Source organism: Lingula anatina, chromosome 6 (genome assembly GCF_051362555.1).
Source record: "Lingula anatina isolate TDL-2025a chromosome 6, LinAna3.0, whole genome shotgun sequence".
Classification (NCBI taxonomy): domain Eukaryota; kingdom Metazoa; phylum Brachiopoda; class Lingulata; order Lingulida; family Lingulidae; genus Lingula; species Lingula anatina.
Window position 1 is genome coordinate 15,702,843 of NC_141772.1, and position 20,652 is coordinate 15,723,494.

A 20,652-nucleotide genomic window follows, 5' to 3' on the forward strand; every position below is an offset into this window, starting at 1 on the left:
CCTTTTTTGATATTTAACGCAAAAGTTTAAACGTTTGAGTCACGGAGCACTATATGACCAAACCTCCTTTTATTTGAACTGAACTTGCGTCCGCTTGGAGAACCATTTTGCCCGTCCTCGCAATCCGTGGCAGAAAATCGTATTCGGATGCGTTGCAAAGAGGTGTCCAAGTGATATCGATGATGTCTCCCAAGCCACCTCTCTTGGTCTTAATCACTCTTCATCGTGTGAACATGTGTCTATTAGTGTATGTAACTGTTAACAGAACTCTCAAAGGTCTTGCCACCAGTGTCAATCGCTGAAAGGATTCATAATAGCGAAGAAAGTAGCACCGGCCTCAGGTTTCTTTCCAGTGGGTCTCATCGTTCATAGACTCGCAAGTCGCCCAACATGCGTACAGGTAGCGTCTTGCTGGGTTACTTTTGACGAAATCTTCACTTGCAAACCTAACAGAGAGCTTTTGGTTTAATGTGAATTGGATAAAACGATCAAAGCTGAGCACTGCCGATTTGGGACAATTCCAAAAAATTACTGAATGCCGTGGCCTTGAAAGAATATCAGTATTTTTCCACATCCCACCACGTTTTTACTTTCATCTCATTATTCCCGTCACTAAATGCCATGATGTTTACTTCAAATTCTGAATTATAATGTGGCAGTGTGTAAGAGGAGTGGAAAGAATAACTTATCAACACGAGTTTTGACATCATTACCTGCATACGAATAATGTTACTTTCTATTAAGCAGTGTCGAAGGGAATATTCACGACAGGGACCCTGAGAGGCAATTTGATTTTGTTGGACAATACAATGAAACCGAAAGCTTTGTTACTAATTGACCGATTGATACTGATGGATTATCTAACGACTTTCGATATTTCAACCATGAGATACTTGAGACTCCAGCTCCATCACACTCCTCTGATGGTGTATATGCAGATTATGCTTCTCGCAATATTGCCCATTCAAATTCAGCAGCAACTTTCATCTGTTTAAGAAAATGTCGTCAGTTAAATTGATATGGAAGTGTTTTAAATATACCTAATTTTGGCCTTACAGAAGGTAGGAAAGCACGTCCATCAGTGTAACTAACATGAAAAAATTAATATACAAAAGAGAGTTAATATTTAATGTTTTTAGATCACTATGATAATCAAAGACGCCCCAAAACGTAGGCGCAGATCGTTGTATTGGACCAATAGGGAGTTTTCTTTCCCAAGCAAATGATTGGTTTATTCCTCTAAAGCAGACGCAGCCGACACTGGGAATGCTCTATGAAAGGCACAGTCCACCAAGCGTTTCATCAGACCAACAGACTGACAGCCAGCAGACCAGCAACTTGCCAGAAATTCATCAACCGTAGAACTATCGTCTGAAGATGAAGATGACTAGACCCATGCTCGTTTGTGTTGTTTTGATGATGGTGACACTTTGTGCAGTCGGCGGTGCTCGTAAGTGCTAAACTTATCGTATACTAGCTGGTTCGATCCAGGAGATTTTCTCTAAGGTCGGGTTCCCATGCTTAGATCGATTCATCTAAACCCCCATCTTTTCAGCTCTACTGGTTTAGGTGAAGATAGCTAAAATAACAAACGTACAGACAGCCGGACGGAAGGGAGGGATAACAGGATCCCAGACTTTGTAACAAAAAAAAAAAAATAGATAGATAGAATTTTAAAATATAACTCCAGGGAATGATTTTTGAGTTTGTTACACACAACTGTAAGCCTGTAAGCATTTTCCACCGTTGAAAGCCAATAAAACGACACGGTTTCCTTGAATACATGAGACAAAGCCAGTGGCGTGTCGGGTTGAGGATGACAACGTGGCTTTCACCCCGAACGGTGTTTGGTATTTACTGTAATACCTTTGCTATTATTATTATTATTATTATTATTATTATTATTATTATTATTTCTTCGCTGAAGTCCATCACGCTAATTATTAGCAGTTTGTTATTCATTTCGAAGACGCGTGTGTATATACAGTATCTTCTTTTTTATTTCAAGCAATGGACGATAAACCACCGGTGTGCGGGAATAATACACTATGCTGTAGGGTGGACAAAGAGAACGTGACTCGCTGCAAGAATATTCCCAGTGAAAAGGGTCAAGGTATATTAGCTTGTCCTTGGCCTTGGTCTTGTATTTGTGAGGAGGGATACGTGTTGGACCCGTATGTTGAGGATTCCGAAACTTGTGTTCCAGGTGAGAATGGCAAAGACTGCTGTAATGTGCATAATGATAAACATGTAAAAAAAGATGAGTCTTATACAGTTTAATCTAAACACGCTTTAATCTAAACACAGAAACTTACTTGTCTGCATCTATCTTTTAAAAGTTCAGGTTTGTGTATTGGTTTGTGAAAGTTAAGTTTTCGCTGATTTCTCTTTTTTCGTTTAGTGATTCAACATGAAACATTTTCCACTGTTCTGGTTTTTACCCAAGGGTTTAATTCTTGTATTCACCTAATCGATAATTATCATAGAATGTTTTCACTGCAGCTCTGATGATAGAAACCCCAATTCCATTGTTCATCTGGCATACTGTTGTGTAAAATTTATTCATTCATTCATTAGAGAACCATGTGTTACATTGCTAAGAAAATCACCCAGCCCTTCGGGCTTCTAAGACACTTTTAAGTACATTAAAATGTACATAACCGTTCTTGTCATATATGATATATTGTGGCTGTTTATTTTGCAAGTATATCTTTGTTTTATTTTTTCCTCAGAGGTACCGGGATGTCGTAAGTATAAAACTTAGAAAATTATGACTTACATCAAACTTAGTAAATTATTATCTACAGTTTGTTTCCAATCTATAGATAGAAATCACACTGGTTTTATCATTTTTAAAGAAAGCGTTACAGCAATGAATTATAGTTCACATTTCACGTCATAGGCTCTTTCAAAATGCATAGCAAACAGGAAAACTTCATATAGTGAAATATTTTTTGGTGTATTTTGGTGTCGAAATAAAGATTTTTACTCAACTAAATCAAAATCTATTTAAAACGATGCATTTTCAAAGTATCTCATCTTTTTAATTTTTCAGCTGAAATTACAGAACAGTGCCGTGAGTATGGTATTGCATTAAGCGAGAAGGAAATTTAAATCTCAGTTATTTTCTATCTGACAAGCTTTTATTTTATTCCATTAGTTTGCATTTCAGTTATAAGGTATGGAAATGCATGTTTTCCCGTGCAACAGTATTTACATCAGTAAAGACCGCAATTAGTAAGTGGCATTAGGAGCCTCACAGATATAATGGTCATATCCTCGGGTGCATCTTTAATAAGCATACATAAAGTGTATGAAAACAAACAGATAAAAATGATGTAACATTATGCAGCTTGACATGTAAAGGGGATGCAGCTTATTTTGTGCTTTCCTTCTTTTTTGCAGCATATCCGTTAATTTTGCGACCAATTTGAATGTAAATTAAAAAGTATGTTTTCGCTTCCAGCGTACATTCAGCAAGTCGTGTGTGACGGCACAAATTACTCGTTTTCCGGTAGCTATCAATACGTGGTAGAGGATCTGGCATCGCTGCGATACTCCATCACTTACTATGGCAATAGGAACATCGTTGTATCCACTTGCAACGCCGCCGACTACGACACACAGCTGGCTATTTTTGACTGTGCTGCGTTAGCCTATGTTGAACCAGCTGCGAATGGGACATGCGGCATTGCCGAGGAGTACAGTTTGTACGACAATGACGACGGTAGGGGGTGCGGCCTCACCTCTCTACTCCAGATCCCTGAAGGCGAGCTAGCCAGTGGGACGTACATAATAGGTGTGTTCGGGTATCGTAGCAAAGAAGGGAACTTTATAGTCACTATCTCTTGTTAGAGATGCCATGGCCCAGCGAAATGAAACTGAGAGTGACTTGCTCGAGACTAGCAAAGTTGCTTAAGACTCCAGTTTTATGGCCAGGTTTATTCTAGAATATATTAAGCTCATAACCCAACACAGATTTATCAACTGCAAGAAAATAAAATGATCAAGTTGAGATGACGATTGTATCTCTTCTTAAGCAATGAATAAAATGTCTATTGCTTTAAAATCTATTTCGTTAGTTTTGTTTGAAAGCAAAACTTCACACTGATGTTTTATAAAGGAAAAAATGTGTTCCATTTAAATTTTCATCAATTAAAAAAAATCTGTCAAAGGTTAAAATAATGATTACTAGAAAAGCACAGACCTCCGATAAGACAGCAAAGTCTCCATCCAATGCCGTATCACCCCTAAATTTTCATTCTATAATGATTTAGCTTTTTGATTTTTGATTATTGATTGATTATTCATCCGGATCACCACCAAAAACTAATCACTTCTAAGTTAACCCATTTCTAACCTACCCTGAAAATTCCATCGAAATCCATCCATAACTTTTGAGTTATGTTGATGACAAACAGACAGACAAACAAGGGTGAAAACATAACCTCCTTGGCGGAGGTAATTTAACATATTTTCTGCAATTCCAACCCCGAGGTTGAGGTTTTACAACGAATGCATTCATGTCTATTATTATATATAAACATCATCAACCTGTATAAGAAAAACGATGCAGGTCAATGTACAGTTCAACATGGATTATAAATTCAAATCCACCCTTGTATTTATCTGATACACTTTGCTTGTTATATAAACTAGACTCAAAGAATGAAGTAATTCCTCAACAGGTGCCCATATTAAGAATTTTGATTTATTCTGTTCCAAAGTCTGGGCAAATCAGGCCCACTGTTTTATGTTGGTTGTAAGAAAAATCTTCAAAGCATATATTAGTCTAGATCCTCGAAATAGTTTCAAACCATTTTCAAAATTGCGAGTGTAATTTACGTATATAGATCTTTCGAAAGCAGTATAAAATAGTAAATATTGAAAACCGTTAACCACACTGAATGCGGCAATTTTTCGTTGGTGGCCATTTTTGTTGTCCGTGGGCGAAAATTTCCGAACCAAAAAGAAGGCCTCTATAAAACCCCCTTTACACTGGAGGGCGTCCTTTCTGCGTCCTTTGTGCGCCCGTGAAACTGACATCTCAGTGGGAGTAAAAAGGAGTCACAAGCATCGCTTTGGTTGCAAAATGAATGCTCATCGATTGGTCAGTAGTCGGCACGTCAAGTATTTTTTTCTCTCAAACAGGGCCGTACTAAGGGACACAAAAGGACGCCGTCCAGTGTAAATGGAGCTGAAGGATATTGTCACCCTTCGCCCAAAATTATTAACTGGCTTATATACAATCTTTTGGATAATAGATAAACCTTCAGTGTTCAGTGACTAAATTTATTAATATTTAAACAAATGTCATCTTACGGGTGATGTCATAATTGCGATTTTGGGGTAAAAATGAAAATAAATCGGTTACTCAAATTTCTCCTTAACCTGAGCACCCACGATCACCATTGCAACGCTGATTTAATGACACCATTTAGTACTCCAAAACTCTGCCAGCGATATTTTTTAAGTCTTAGTTCAGATTTTATCGTTGATAAAGTACAAGAATGCCTTGTTTAATGAAAATCTGTAATTAGGGGCTCATAACTCCATAACAATAAAGATATATGCATTATTGAATAATCAGATGCAGGAAAAACCTCCTTTTCGGTATCTGGATAATAATAAAGGGTAACAATATCCTTAGGGCAATAAAGTTTACGGCTAATTTGAGCATGACCTTTTTGAATGGACGTCTGTGGAGCCAAAGTGTGTGTTTCGGTGTGTGTGTGTGTGTGTGGGGGGGGGGGGGGGGGGTCTTCCTTGATCGAATCGGCCTCATATTCACAGTCTCAACAAAAGTTATTACCTCTTTGGTTTTTTAATACCAAAATAATGATGGTATTCATAATTCAAATAATAATTATTTTCCAGCCCAGTGCTACAGTAAAAAAAAAATTCTCACTATACTATGCATGTATCTCCCTTATCTGTCATTTTAAAACGTGTGAACCGAAATTTAGAATTTACTGGCAGATACCAGTATAACACATGTACACTGTTCTCGCACTTTTGTCCCACCGTCCTAATACAGTATTCCAAAAGGCAAAAGTCGGTCTTGCCAGTTGGTATTGGTCTATACGTAATTCAACTTTGCATGTTTAATAGAGTTCTAAGATGGTGCACTTTAATATTTGATTCGGTACAAAAAGCCCAGAAATGGTACCATTAATTAACAAACTATCTCAACAAAAACTTTTTGAATCTAAGGGGGATGGTAAAATCTAGGTCTTATTTTCTTTGTACCTGAGGGTTGAATTAAAAACAAACCAAACACTTGTTTTCCAGCCATTTATTGTTCATAGGCCATGAAAAGCCAAAGACCCAAAAAGTAATTAATGAATATAAAACTGTTAAAACTGGCTTGCAGCTTGCAATATATAAATTTGGCCTTGAAGATTGTAGCAACTAGGTATAAAACTATTGGCCGAGCATTCTACATCATTCGATCCATCTAAACAACTTATCTATCCAAAGTCCTCGCTGGCTCCTATGATTTACAAAATGTACTCATAAAAATTGCTTTCTAGTTCTGCTGGGTGAAAAAGGATCTTGATCATTAAGCTGCATTTTTTTTAATAGTGCGGAGATTTTTAATAATAAATAACATACTCGGTGTTCGGAAAGTTTATGAACTGTGATAAACTTCAATCTACGAGAAGGTTGAAAAATGCAAAAATCAAACTAAAAACTGTCAATAAAATCATTTTAAAATAACACATTCTGGTACATTATATTATTACCTCCGACTCCAATTTTAATTCTAATTTATTAAATCAGGTTTTCATTCATAAATAATACAGTTTCTCACTGCAAAAGCAGCTATGCTGAATTGAAGCTTTCTTGTTCCATGATTCAGTTTATTTTTAAAAGAATAAACAACAACAATCCAACTTACATATATCAATAAGATGCATATTATAAGCCTCATGAGCATATGGTCTTTGCCAGATATATTACCTGTAAATATCCTTAATATTAAATTTCAAAATTTTGCAACCTCTAATACCTACAAAAATGATTATTAGTATCACGGCCTTTCAATAAAAACATGCAGTGCTTATATGAATTGTTAGACATTTGCTTGAGAAAGAATATTGCCTTTGCCATGTTTTGAGATATATTTATATGTATATATGAATTTATATATGAAGTACTAAACCACAGGAGCATATGAAGACATATATAAAGCTTGTATATGGCAGAAGTGTGCAGTACCAGGGCCACCATCCAACATGCTTAAAGCAAGTTATTTATGTGGATTTCTTCCTCGAGATGCATCATCACAGAGCAGCCATCTTCCCTCGGTTTTGATTCACTGACTGTTGTGTTTCAATATTCTCCAATGTAAAAAAAAAGTCAACATTTCCTGCTTTAAGAAATGATCATTTTTTGTTTCCTGCATCATAATTTTTTTCTGTCAGTTTTCTTGGTTTTGCTTTAAAAAAAAGGACAGTTGTCTGAAAAATCTAGATACATGTGGCTGCATACCGGAGACAGCACTCTGTGTGAAAAAATCCTCCACAAAATTCAAGACCACATCTGCTGCATAAATTGTTCTTCTTCTTAGAAGCCATTTACAGCAACTGTAAAAAAAGTGCACACAAACCACGTTAAATGTGCCTTCTCATCATAAAACTGAAACCTTTTTAATTCCTTTTTCAAACCAAACATACGGAGTATGTTCTTAGAGCTTCAATCATTATGCAAAGCATAAATGTCAAGTCTTTAATTTTTTTTATTTATGCAGCAGATATGAGCGAGGAATATGGTGGTCCCCTGCACACTCTCTATAACGTGGAGATATCATAAAGATCAGGACTCCTAGCCCGCAATAATAATACACCAGATTTGGTGTTAGCCTGTAAAAAAACAGTATCCACCAATACAGCAGCAATGCTAAAAGCAAATTGGCTATAATACATTATGATATAATCCAATACCTCGATCCCTCCCCCCTTGAGAAAAAAAACTTGGTAACTGAACAACATAAAACAAGCAGCTCCGCCGTATTCACTGAGTGCATTTTGTTTTTGTTACTGTTCCACAATGTGACTTGTGTCCGTACAACAACATGGAAGTCTTAAACTGTGTTAACAATGAGCCCAGTCTACAGCAAAGTACTCGTTTCTCAACAGATGAGCAATATCATCATAGTTTTATTTTATTTTTTTTCAATTTAGAGAAAAATGTCGAGTGCTTATATCACGTCAATCGTGAAGGGGCTGCCTGGTATGTGATCTTCGCCCCACTTCACCATAAGGAGGTACTGCCCTTTCTCTTTGACGCTATAGTTAACGGTGTATGTGTTCCTGCCTGTGAGACGGATGTTAATTTCTTCACACGGCGCTACGCCCTTAGGACCCATTACTCCCACAAACAACATGTTCTGACCTGTAATTTACAATAAATTCACACAGTTAGCACCATCATGTTAAACCACCCATCAACAAAAATATACACAGCACATATTATATGACATGATTAAAAATGGGCTCCACTTTTTTGAAACAAATATGTGCTCTGATGATACAATAAATTCCAGCATGAACAAACTGCAATCAAAGGTATTTAAATAGCACACATTATCTTTGTCAAAGACACTTAACTGTACTTAAATTATGTAATTAGGTGAAAAAATTCAGTTTATTTCACACATTGCCATATTCTTATCAATATAATGGTCATACAGCAAGTCAGACATGTACTTGTTACCACAAACGGCATCAAGTCTCACAAATAAGGTTGGATTTCATACAAAAATACTAGTGCTCAAAAAAAGAAGGGAATAAACAAAAAACTGATAGATCACTCAGGAATTTGTGAGAAGGCACGTTTGAGAGTAGTCACCAATGAATAGGCCTCGCCAAATGTCATTCACGAGAGTGGACGACTCACCTGCATCCTTGGTGTCCACAGAGAATTGAGCCTTCTTGTTGACCATGGCTTTCTTCAAGCCGTTGCCCTTGGCAGTGACCTTGTTGGCATCTGAGGGGAAGTGTGGGATTCTCAGGCGGTCAGCGCCAGTCTTTGTGGTGGTCTCCATACGCATGGATGTGTGCTCTGTCACCTGTGAGGGTTGACCTGGGCCTGGAAAGTACAGGGATGAAATAATATACATAAATAAATATATTCAGAATGAATAAATATAGCCAAACATGTTGGCTTTTTATTTTCCTTCTCTTTTCCCCTTGAAGCCAATAAAATATATTTAGATATAACCAGTTTTGGATTAATTCCCAATATGTAGAGCAGGGCTGTTCATTAAGCCTGAAAGGTAGAGTGATCAATTTTAAAACAGGCCTTTCAAAAAATAAAGGTGCATGTACCAACATGCCTTATGGCATGCTGTTTATCATGATATTAACATAATTGCTTTAAAAAAGTTATTCTTTTACATCAAGCAAATATGTATACACTGATAGAGATATGATAACTTAAACAAATGAGATCATGTCACTTTAAAATTCAATATGTATCTATGATGGAAAAAAAAAGTGATTAATGATTGAAGAACATCAGTTGGCTAAAAGAAACCTTTTCAGACTGAGTTAATGTCATGTTGTAGTATGCACCATACACGTGCCCACCATGTGCAAATTAACTTACAGTATTTAGTCCACCTTTTCTTAGGACTGTCATCCTTGTGTTCCTGGACTGAGAATGTCCATATTACATAGTCCTGCTTCATTGTTATAACTCTGTGTACATAAACTTAACCTTAATGGCCTTGCGATGTTCAAAATATGAAATAACTTTTGGCAAAATCCAAGAATCCAATCCAATCCAACCGATTCCTTTCCTTTTTCACTTCAAGGTAAACTGTATCCAATATTAAAATGTCTCCATTAAAACCTATCCTGCTTATCTTTCCAGCCTTCTCTGTTTATTTAGCTTATAAAATAACCCAAATCTGCCAAACTCTTGTGTTTCAAGGCAATTGATTCTATAGTAATATTACATAGAGGATACTCGTAATCCAGTTTTAGTAAAATAAATATATTGGACTAAAAGAGAACTGCTCTACTGCCTCCACAATGTTCTTTCCACAGCTCAAATACATACACACATCCTAGTTACCCAACTGGTATTGATAAAAACTGATAGTCAACTTTTATCACTCAGTGAAATCAGTTATTTGTGTGGTTTCCGTGTCCTACAATCTCCTCAGCTGTGTGAGTGTCACTGAATTATAATGGAGACAGATTCATATCTGAGAGATCACAAACTCGGATACAATATAAGCCAGATGGTTGTAACTCAGCCAACTGTTTATATTACCTGCATATTTTCAACTGATTACGTAGGGGAGTTCACACCATAGGTAATTCAGTTACGACCTGAATCTGCTTTATGCTATTAAATATAAATGGTTCATGGATGACACCATTTGAAATATAGGTACATAGCAGGTGGTAAAGCATGTAATCTCAATCTCATGCCAATGCAACCGGTTTAATGGAGACAAAATGTGTACCGTTCCAGACTTGGACTTGTGTGAACGGTGACATGTTGTATGAGTCAGAGAAGTCAAGTATACACTGTGCATACTGTTTGAAGGCACAGCCTGCTGATTTCTCCTGCTTTTTATTACAGTATCGCCCATTTTGAACTGAGGTAATAAATGACTCAGGTCTGTTGACAGAATGGGATTATTACCTGGTGTACCTTGAGAATGTCGGAATTTAATATGGCAGCAACTATAAAAGAACTGTTATACTCTTTAAAAACTGTGATAATGGAGTACTGTTATGAAATCAGAGTATTTGCCAACATATGATTGTTTGTAAGGAAAGTTTGTATAATAATGTCATCACTTTCTTTTATTGGTAAATTTTATGCAAAACTGGCTTTGGCTGATAATTTTCTTCAGCAACACTGTTTTTTAATGTACAAAATATCACTTTATGTCTTAAACAGGTTATGAACGATGTGGGCAAAAATGCTGGCTTTCTCTTTTTCCCCTGAAGTCAAATGTGCCTTGCCAATCTTATCATATAAATTTCTGTTATCAAAAGCTCATTTATCTTCTGAGATTAGGTGACACATGTAGAACAAGTTTATTCCACTCCATATTTGGTTGCTACACTGCCAAATTATTTTGTCATGTAAGCTATTATTGTACCAAATAGGTCAGCAATTTTACAAGTAGTCAAATATTATGAGGCATGAGAGTTGAAGAAAAGAGTATATTAGTCGTTTCTTTCTTTTCTGAAAAATACTGTGATGATTTACAAACAAATTTTATCAAAATAACTATGAAACGTACTTTATATAAAAAAAAAAACTGCAAATGTTAACATCATAGTATCATAAATTTGATGATTTAATTTGAGATGTCATTTTTCATTTACAACCAGTCTAGACAATTCAATATGTATTATTTAATGTTAGATAAACAATTTTTCAGTCAATATTAAAATTCACCAAAAACTGAAGTGTACATGTACTTCAGACAGCAGATAAGTTGAACCTGCTTTATTTTCAACCAGTGCATTTAGCGCCCTATCCAGAATAGGGGACTAACTAGTCTGAGAGTTTAATATGGCTAACCCACTGAATACGGGATATCCATTCAGCGTCTATTAGCAGATTAGATGGCAAGCTTTGTGGTGGGTCACCATCTTTGACCCTCAGACCCCCTTTTCTGAATGGGGCCTAAAATGATGACAACCACTGCATTCAACATCTCAACTACTGCATTCAAATATCAAATTCAGTGTTCCTTCCAGAGACTAACAACATCTGGTCTTTCCTTTTCAGTAAACTTGTGATGAATATGAGTATTTCTTGTAGGATCATGTAAACGGGCTTCCAACAAGTATTCTGCTATCAAAACAAGAAATCGGACATTCCTAGGAAATTGGGCGGTACGTGTCTAAAACATGCTCATGTACAAGGATGTGGAATTCGGATTCTTATCTCAAATGGTCTTTTAATTAGGTTTCTGGGATTATGACTGAGCTTGCTCTCTACATGTACTCCTTCAGAGAGGAAAGGTACTAAAATTAAACACGACTTGTATCTTGACTCAATATTCATACTGAGTTTTGCTTAAAAAAAAAAAAAAAAAAAAAACTCCTAATTTTAGTACCAAAGTTTAGCGATCATTTCGTATGCGGATCTCTGGGTTTCAAAGGTTGGTTCTTATCTAGAATACCTCCACCCAATTACCACACATACAAGAGAGGTTCCTGTGGTTAATGGTACCCTTTATCTGTAACATCCACCTTGAATGAGATAAAAATACCTCTGAGGTAACCAACCTCATGAAAAGACTGGGCTAGTTTATCTCATTTTGAGCATGAAGGTTCCTTGTGTACTTTCTTGTGTGTATTAATTCTAAAGTCTGCATTGAGGTTTTACATGTGTGTAGCATAACCATTTTAACATTGGAGATGTATAATTACTGCAAAACTAAAAGTACTATTAAGGTCACGGTCAAAATTAATACTGCCATATCATAAATTCAGGAACTATAAATCATTAGTATCAGCCCTTTTTGTTAAGCAAGACATCTAAGCTGTGCTATTCACAACATTTCGTTTTACTTAGATTGCAGTAATTGTATCACTGGATATGTTCAATGACATGATCAGAAATGTCAATCCTATGTGGTGATATTAAGTGTTGCTTGATCCATTATCTCATTTGTTACATGGTTTGTAGTTATGAAGAAATCTGTCCATAAGATGATTTTGTCACAACTACAATCTTTTTGTGACCTGAACAACTTAAGAACTTCTACTGTATGAACTTCAAAACGTGGTACACATAAATAAAGGCAACATTTTGGTATTCATAGAAAGAAGTGGAATAACGGAAACTTAATAGTTGTTTTTATCATCATATTACACATGATTTGTCCTATATCAGCCACATTACCTGTAATATTAGCCTTGAATGGACTTCCTACAATGTGGTAGTTGCCAGCAAACTTGATGGCGATAAGGTAACCTCCAGGGGACGTGGGCGTGTATGAGAACTCGTAACCCTCTTCTACCTCTTTGCACTGTAGATCTACTTTGGATGGCCCATCTATTGTCACAGACAGGGCACCTGCTCCTGCATTCATTGTATTCACAATAAACTTAGCTACTTTGTCTGAAAAAGAAAACAGATAATATATATATATAATTATGTATACTGTAAGTCACCATTTAGTTTGGCTGGATAATAGAAGAACTGGAAAAAAGAAAAAGAGAATTTCCCATGCAAATCTGATAAATGTACAATTAAAGTACCTTGCAAACAATGACAGAGGCCTCCAAAATGCTGAGCCTGACTCTATTTTATTTAAATAATTCAAAGATGTCAGCTTTCTGGTCCAAAAGTACATATAATATCTGTTTACCTTCTGTCTTTTAGCATGCCAAAGATAAATCCACCTGAACCTTTTCATACCAGGTCTTCTTTATTCCATAAAGTAAGCTAGACAATTATAAAATGTTGAATATGGCAGCACTTAAGAGAACTTACTTGTCTCTCCCTTGACCAGTCCCTGACCATAGGCCTGAACCATGCCAGGATCAGCGTCCAGTTTGCCTACCATGACAACAAATGGACTGCCTGGGATGTGGTTGCCGTTGTATAGCACATGGATGTAATGGCGGCCATTTTCTCTGGGGATAAACCTAACAGCATAGTGGCCTGGAGGTGAGAGACAATAGATAAAAAAGTGTCGAATTAATGTAAAAGTAAAGTTTTAAAACGTGAAGCAAATCTTCTAAACAACATCGATAAATATATGGCATAGTGATGCAGACTTTACACTTAACAAGTGTGGCTTTAATTTTGGTTACTAGTCAACAATGCTTTCCACCCCCGTTTTGTTTGAGTAGTTTAAAATGTAATCTGTTAAATAAATATCCATGCATTCCACTAGGTGCTAAGTTGGGTTCAACTTGGCAAGTTTGGAAAAATGCCCTTGCCTTCATCAATCTCTTGGATGAACGCATTATCTTCGGCACCAGATGGCGCAGTTACTCTGGCTTCAAGACGTCCCACCTTGGCTTCATTCAAGTTAACAGAGAATGTGCTTGGTTTGCCAATCTGAGTACAGAAAGGAAAAAAAAACATGAAACCAAATGAAAGTGCATTTGATACAAGACCAGTGACCACTTATCTGAATTTGAATCTTTGTATTTCCTTTAAAAAAAAATCACAGGTTTTTACAAAAATTATGTACTGCATAACATTCAGGCTATTCCATAAAAATACAGTATCAATTAAAAAAAAAAAAAACTTGAAAAACTGTGATTGAATTTTAAGCCAAATCTCTTTGTACTCCGGGTTCGCCCTAAATTCTGGTAACTCTTCACATCCAAGTGTGTCCCACTTATCAGGAAGTAGTAACCTATTAGACTCTTACCACAAGTCCCGCCTGTTCTAGACTTGCTACAGTGACCGTCTTGGCCTCTCCACTGGAGGCTGACATGTACACTTTGAATGGAGAGTCAGGGATGTGCTCATCATTAAACTTGATAGACACCATGTATTCACCTGAAACAGATGGAATTTTTTTTTCATTTTGTTTCTGTATTCTTTTTTTTTCAGAATATTTTTTTTTTTGTTCACAATAAACATCCTGAAGATTTAAATTTTTTTGAAGAAAGTATAAATCATAAGAAGTACTTTCATCTGTAATTGGCAGCACATATAATTGTTAGTACATTTTTAAATTCAAAAATTGAAAAAACTTACTTATTCATACAACAAAAATGAGCCTGCATGTAGATATATTACATAAAGCTTCTCACTTCTTCCAATCCTCACTTTTGTCAAACTCAAATGTAAAACACAAGTCCATACATCAAATCATCCATGTACTTTAGAGCTTATAGTTAATGCACAACAATGTCGTACCAGGTTCTGTGCACTCGTAGGACACTCCACACGACCCGTCCTTGCGGTCTGCAAAGTCAATCTCTGCCTTGGATGGTCCTTCAATTGCAATCGACAGACCTCCAGCACCTGCCTCACGTGTGTAGATGTTGAATTCGCCTGAAATAGACGTAATAAATGTTTTCAGTTAAACTTTTAAAATACGTACCGTGCTCAACATTTTGGGGGTACTTTACTACATCTGATTACCCTTTTCCTTCTTTATTTTGCATGAATGAAAAAAGAACGGTTTTATAATCAACATTTTCAGTTAGGTAATAGTTCAAAATACAATTAGATTGCCTTTAATCATTTACAGCAATATTCTGACAGTTAAAATTAAGTGAAACATGTTTATTTCTTTAATTTACTCATCACATTTCAAATATCAAATTATTTGCATTGAAACATAGGTATGATGCCATACAAAGATGTGATAATATATAATTATAATACTTACATTTCTCGTTGACCTCTCCCTTCTCCAAGCCAGGGCCAGCAGCATGAACCTTGTGTGAGCCGCCTTCTGTGATAGGACCAACTGTGAACTGGAATGGGCTGCCTATTTTGGGGAAAGGAGAGGAGAAACAATGTAAGTGAGAAAAACACGCCCCTCTTATTCCCCTATATAAATGGACTTTAAAATGTACTAGTTTTACAAATGAATATTTCAATATGTTGCATGATGTATAACTTTAAAATAACACATTCATTCTGCTTCTCACTCTTAGAAACACTGGGATCATATATATAACAAATTCACATTAAAAACAAAGATCCATCAAAATACATGCAAACAGAATGCAAAAATATACCGGCTAGAGTATACATAACTATAATTGCAAATTGACTGAGTGAGCTTTCTTACTAACCAGGTATATGCATATCTTTGTGTTTCACGCTAACAGTATGGACTCCCATTTCCTTGGGGATAAACTTGATGCTATAGTGGCAGTCGTCCAAGTCGATGATTTCACACAACTCGGTCACTCCAGATGGACTGGTCACTGAGGCATTCATGTCCACAGGGCTGGAGCCTACAATTACAGTACAATAACATGACAATGTGATGGTACAAAACTATGTGTGAAGATACAATTACTGTACAATACCATGGCAATGTGATGGTACAAAACTATGTGTGAAGATACAATTACTGTACAATAACATGACAATGTGATGGTACAAAACTATGTGTGAAGATACAATTACTGTACAATAACATGACAATGTGATGGTACAAAACTATGTGTGAAGATACAATTACTGTACAATAACATGACAATGTGATGGTACAAAACTATGTGTGAAGATACAATTACAGTACAATAACATGACAATGTGACAGAACAAAAGAGTGTGAAAAGATACAATTACAGTACAATAACATCATTATGTGATGGTACAAATGTGTGTGAAGATAAAATTACAGTACAAAAGCAATACAGTTAATTTTTTTTATAATAATCAAATTACACATATACATCCATATTGAAGTATGAACTTCAATAAATTAACAGATTTCAATTTATTCTTGTCAAAGATGTTGTCTCCATTCTATCATGTTGCCACAGATTATGCAACTGTTCAAGATTTAAGGTCACTTTACACTAACTCCTCATAGGAAATCTTAATCAAACTTGTCCTAAATTTTAGCCAAGCTCTGATCTTTACCTGGGATCTTAAGGCTAAGTTCACACTGGCTCCCGACATGTGTGACATCCACGGCCTGCGCCTGGCGCATGATCTTCTCCACCAGCTTGTCTGATGGCTCTCCGCGGATCTTGACAGCAAATGGACTGCCTGAAAGCAGAGACAGGGTCAAGGTCACACAAAGCCCTTTATATAGGTCAGGGTCATCCTCCCAAGGTGAAGGTCATAGAGGCAAACTTAAAAGGCCACATAAGTATGTTGTAAACTTAAATCCTAATTATCTGTATAAAATGGAATAAAAACAAGAAATATGCATACATCTCTCTGAAATTATTTTATCTTCAAACCTATGGTTTACTTATAATATGACAAATATGTCTTATCTTAACCATAATGTGCTTAAATATAGAGGCACATTCATTCATATATCCAATAATATCTTCATCTATTACTTATTATTATTAATCTTTTTTACAGCATGCCATCTAAAAAAGTCACAAATTTTAGTGTCCATCCCAGTTGAAAATATTGAACTCGAAGAATAGAATTTTCACCCATAAGAAAAATAAAAGAACTGATTAAATTAAGACTGAAAAAAATCACTTCCTGAATGAGGCCCTGATTTGATTGTAACTGTTTGTGCTACCATTTGTACATGCATTCTAAAAGAAATGTCTGTGCTGTTAATATAAAATGTGGGTACAGAACTGGACCAAATCTGTTCAGGATTTAAAAAGGACTGCAATGCATTTATAATCAGCTTGTTTTTGTTATGAAGTTAACTTGGGTTGTTCGTTGGGGTGGCTCACATCAAAGGTCGCGTTTACACTGCATACAGGTCAACCACTTTCCAAGGGTCTCTACTCTATGGGGCATCTAGTCTAATTATGTTCAGTGTAAATGCGACCTCAATGTAAATGCAAACCTCTGTGCCTGATAACTCTTTACCATAACCCTCCCTTTCTCTCTCTCTCTCTCTACCTTTCTCTCTCGGCCTAGTGGTCTACTGGGTAATCCTCTACAACTATTCTACTTGGTTGTTGAAGAAAACTTAAAAATTTGCTAGTTACGAAACCCTGAACCCAAGTTGGATAAAGTATTACAAGGTTCTCAAGACAGGTGTATTCTGAAGAAGATTGAACTGTGTTGTCTAATCAAAACTGTAGTTGAACGTTTTTTTACTGAAATTCTACAGGTTTTATTCTTTCTTCTAAAGAACAAACCTGACTTTCCAGTGAACCTTTATGTAAACCTTCTAAATTTTGAAGAGAATTATTGAAAATAAGTGAATCAGACAAATGGCAATACCTTACCCGGAATTTCAACTTAAAATAAGAACAGGCTAGTATTAGGAGATATTGTACATATTAGCTGCTGCATATATATTGGGTGATATTTGTTTTAATAAGTGAAACAGGGCACAGTTTTTACAAAAGGAAGGTCTGAACAAATCTTTGGAAGATAGAGATATTTAAGTCAAAATACTTTCGCAAACTTCAAAGAAAATTGCCAACAAAAGTTGTTGTGGGAGACATGTATGAAAATCCCCCTCCTTTAAAGAAAAACTTAGCAGATTAACAAAACTACTTTATTCTATAACAGTAATAACAAAAAACACCTACACAACAACAACCAACGTTTCAACCTCACGTCTACCAAATCACACTGGACTGGTGTTATAACATCAGGTGTTTTACGCTAGCCTTTCCCAATTTCTTTTATTTCTTCTCTAAACACGTAAAAGTCTATCGAAAGGTCAAAGTGATTTCTACAGGTGACCCAGGGTCGAGGCTCTGTACTGAACTTTACCTTAATAAGGCACAGAGATACTGAGGCATATGTGGCAACCCAGGATACCTATTAAGATACTGTTGCTGGAGAGTGATGAAGTCAAGTAAGCTGAAGCAATGCTTTTTTTTTTCTGTTTTGAGAATTCCGAATCAGTTTTAATTATCTGGAGTGATTCTCTTATGCCTAATATCTGTGTATGTAGGTTAGTTGATGCAGAATTTCCAAAATATTGTACTTTTTTATTCAAATGGTCTTCTTTGTTTTATATATGTTCTTTAAATGTGCTTTTTCCACTGCTGTTAAAATAATTTGTTAGAGATCTTGTTTGTGCGTGTGTAGTGCTGATTTCATCAGTGTTTCTATGTTTACAGTTGCTGTTGTACTAAGCTCAAACTAGCATTTAACTTTCTCTTTTTTTCTCTTTTGGCAAATACAGAGACACTTCAGAATTCCTGTCTGAATAAAAAAAAGACACATTTTCCAAACTTCCATGAATTCAGCGAGAATGGTTAAAATTAGTCACACAACTGAATTCAAACACAATCTTGCCAGTTGTGTTCACTGTGGATTCAGAGTAATAGACTGGCATGGTGGCATAAGATATGGATTTTTTTCAAGTTTTGCCATTTCAAAGAAAATACTGCACAAAATTTATCGTAAAAAAAAACAAAAAAAAAAAAAAAAAAAAAAAACATGTAAATACTGCAAACTACAATATAGGTTATCTCAGCAGAAAAGTGAAAAAATCTTTTTTGAGTGTGATCAACATTTGACAAAAAAACTGAAAATGTAGTGCTATAATGGGTGATGGGTATATTTATTTTGAAGCACGTCCAACCTTTTTGCACCTTGTTATACCAGGCAAAATGTTTGTCCAGGCCAGCACTCCTACAGAGCAGCGTCCAGTCACAAATTTGGCCTTGGCTTTTTCCAACTAAGATAACCAGATGACCAACTGGCTTGACCAGTAATCAAAGCGCACATTCAGAACAGCGGACTAACAGATCCACGGATCAAATATGGCCGATCCACTTGAATACGTGTTGCGAAGTCCCCATATGGAATCTATTCAGTGTCAAAATGTTGAATAAAGCAGCAAGCTTTTTAGTAGGTTGCCATATTTGATCCGCGGATCTGTTAGTCTGCTGTTTTGAATGCCCCCGCTGGGCCCTGACAATTTTCTAACCTTTAAACACAGGTGATGTTAGTCACTTATTGCTTAACACTTTTATTTATCATTTTTTTTTATTAAGACAATTGTCCTAATGGAGGGCAGTCTTTAATGAGCTCCCTCTAGGTACAGAGTACTAGATCACCTGTACATTAACAGATCATCTGGTGGCATTGTTTAGACCAAAACCGTTCTCGGTATAAGGTTAAGAGCTGTCTGAATACACCTTCAACAGTTTTTTCTTTGCCATTTAGACAGAAGAAAATTAATGGGCTTATACAGACGTAGATCTGGATAAACTACCATTTCCTGGTGTTTTAAATCAGGTTTTGATAAAATGTTCAACTGCTGGTTGCCAGGAATCTGACACATTTTACTGCTCTCAGATGCTGCCTATATATTTCACTGCACATTTTATTGGCTTTATGGATTTGGGTAGATGTAAAAATCTTAGGCTCATTTTTGGTTTGGAAAATGCAGAGGCAGATGAGGAATTATGTTACACATCCACTACCAAAATGATTTCGGGGTGGAGGGGGGGGAGGGGGCAGACAACATTACAGCAGAAAATCCCCTACTAAAACATGACACTGTGTATTAGAAAAGGATAAAGATGGATAATCAGAAGAGGTTCACTGAAAGTTTTTATCCTCTCATAGGCATATGATAATTGGGTGAAAAATTCATGCTACCTTTCTGGCTTAAACTTGAGCTTAGATTTAGCATAAAGCTGTGTTTTTTCTTCAACCAACAGCTATAGTACTGAAATCATTTACCTCTCACAATATGTTGTCTAACGAAAAATAAATTCATAAGGAAATGAGGATATCCAGGTAGAAAGACACACACACTCGTATACAAACACCCAAGCAAAGACTGACTTACCTGGAACATGTTCATCCGCAAACTTAATATTGATGATATAGGTTCCTGGTTCAGTGGGTTTATAGGAGACCAAACAGTTTCCGTCTGGTGTGTCTTGACAGTCAATGTCTGCCTTGCTGGGGCCTTCAATGGACAAACTGAGTCCACCATATCCTAAAACAGAACAGAGATTGAATTTTTATTTCTTTTTCCTCCTATTTTAAATGTATATATAACATCAGGTAATACCTTTCTATATAAATTATATTATCAGAAAGATGGCTCGC

At 36.1% G+C, this 20,652-nt stretch overlaps 2 protein-coding genes across 23 annotated transcripts in view; one reads left to right on the forward strand and one right to left on the reverse strand.

Moving 5' to 3' along the window:
* The first annotated feature begins 1,289 nt into the window (after positions 1-1,289).
* LOC106172231 (uncharacterized) lies at positions 1,290-4,069 on the forward strand. The gene is made up of 5 exons (XM_013552863.3): positions 1,290-1,450; positions 2,009-2,206; positions 2,733-2,747; positions 3,056-3,076; positions 3,467-4,069. Exons 1-5 carry the CDS (start codon positions 1,378-1,380, stop codon positions 3,853-3,855), a joined length of 696 nt encoding a protein of 231 aa, XP_013408317.2. The 5' UTR covers positions 1,290-1,377; the 3' UTR covers positions 3,856-4,069.
* A 2,211-nt stretch (positions 4,070-6,280) lies between these two features.
* LOC106172234 (filamin-A) overlaps positions 6,281-20,652 on the reverse strand; it is a 120,970-nt gene continuing 106,598 nt past the window's right edge. For 21 of the 22 annotated variants that reach the window (XM_087015910.1, XM_087015909.1, XM_087015907.1 and 18 more), the window contains 11 exons: positions 20,387-20,539; positions 16,561-16,689; positions 15,759-15,923; positions 15,347-15,448; positions 14,869-15,006; positions 14,375-14,505; positions 13,935-14,055; positions 13,483-13,653; positions 12,889-13,107; positions 8,902-9,093; positions 6,281-8,397 (listed from right to left, as the gene is read on the reverse strand). In XM_087015910.1, coding sequence (XP_086872036.1) covers positions 8,204-8,397; positions 8,902-9,093; positions 12,889-13,107; positions 13,483-13,653; positions 13,935-14,055; positions 14,375-14,505; positions 14,869-15,006; positions 15,347-15,448; positions 15,759-15,923; positions 16,561-16,689; positions 20,387-20,539 — 1,715 coding nt within the window. In that variant the 3' untranslated portion in view covers positions 6,281-8,203. Of the gene's footprint in view, positions 8,398-8,901; positions 9,094-12,888; positions 13,108-13,482; positions 13,654-13,934; positions 14,056-14,374; positions 14,506-14,868; positions 15,007-15,346; positions 15,449-15,758; positions 15,924-16,560; positions 16,690-17,035; positions 17,865-20,386; positions 20,540-20,652 lie in introns of those variants that run through there. The other variant, XM_087015922.1, reaches the window with a different exon arrangement.

Coding starts and splice junctions, on each gene's coding strand:
- LOC106172231 (XM_013552863.3), top strand. CDS start 1,378: ATGAAGATGACTAGACCCATGCTCGTTTGTGTTGTTTTGATGATGGTG. Junction 1,451..2,008: donor TTGTGCAGTCGGCGGTGCTC/GTAAGTGCTAAA, acceptor TTTTATTTCAAG/CAATGGACGATAAACCACCG. Junction 3,077..3,466: donor TGAAATTACAGAACAGTGCC/GTGAGTATGGTA, acceptor TTTCGCTTCCAG/CGTACATTCAGCAAGTCGTG.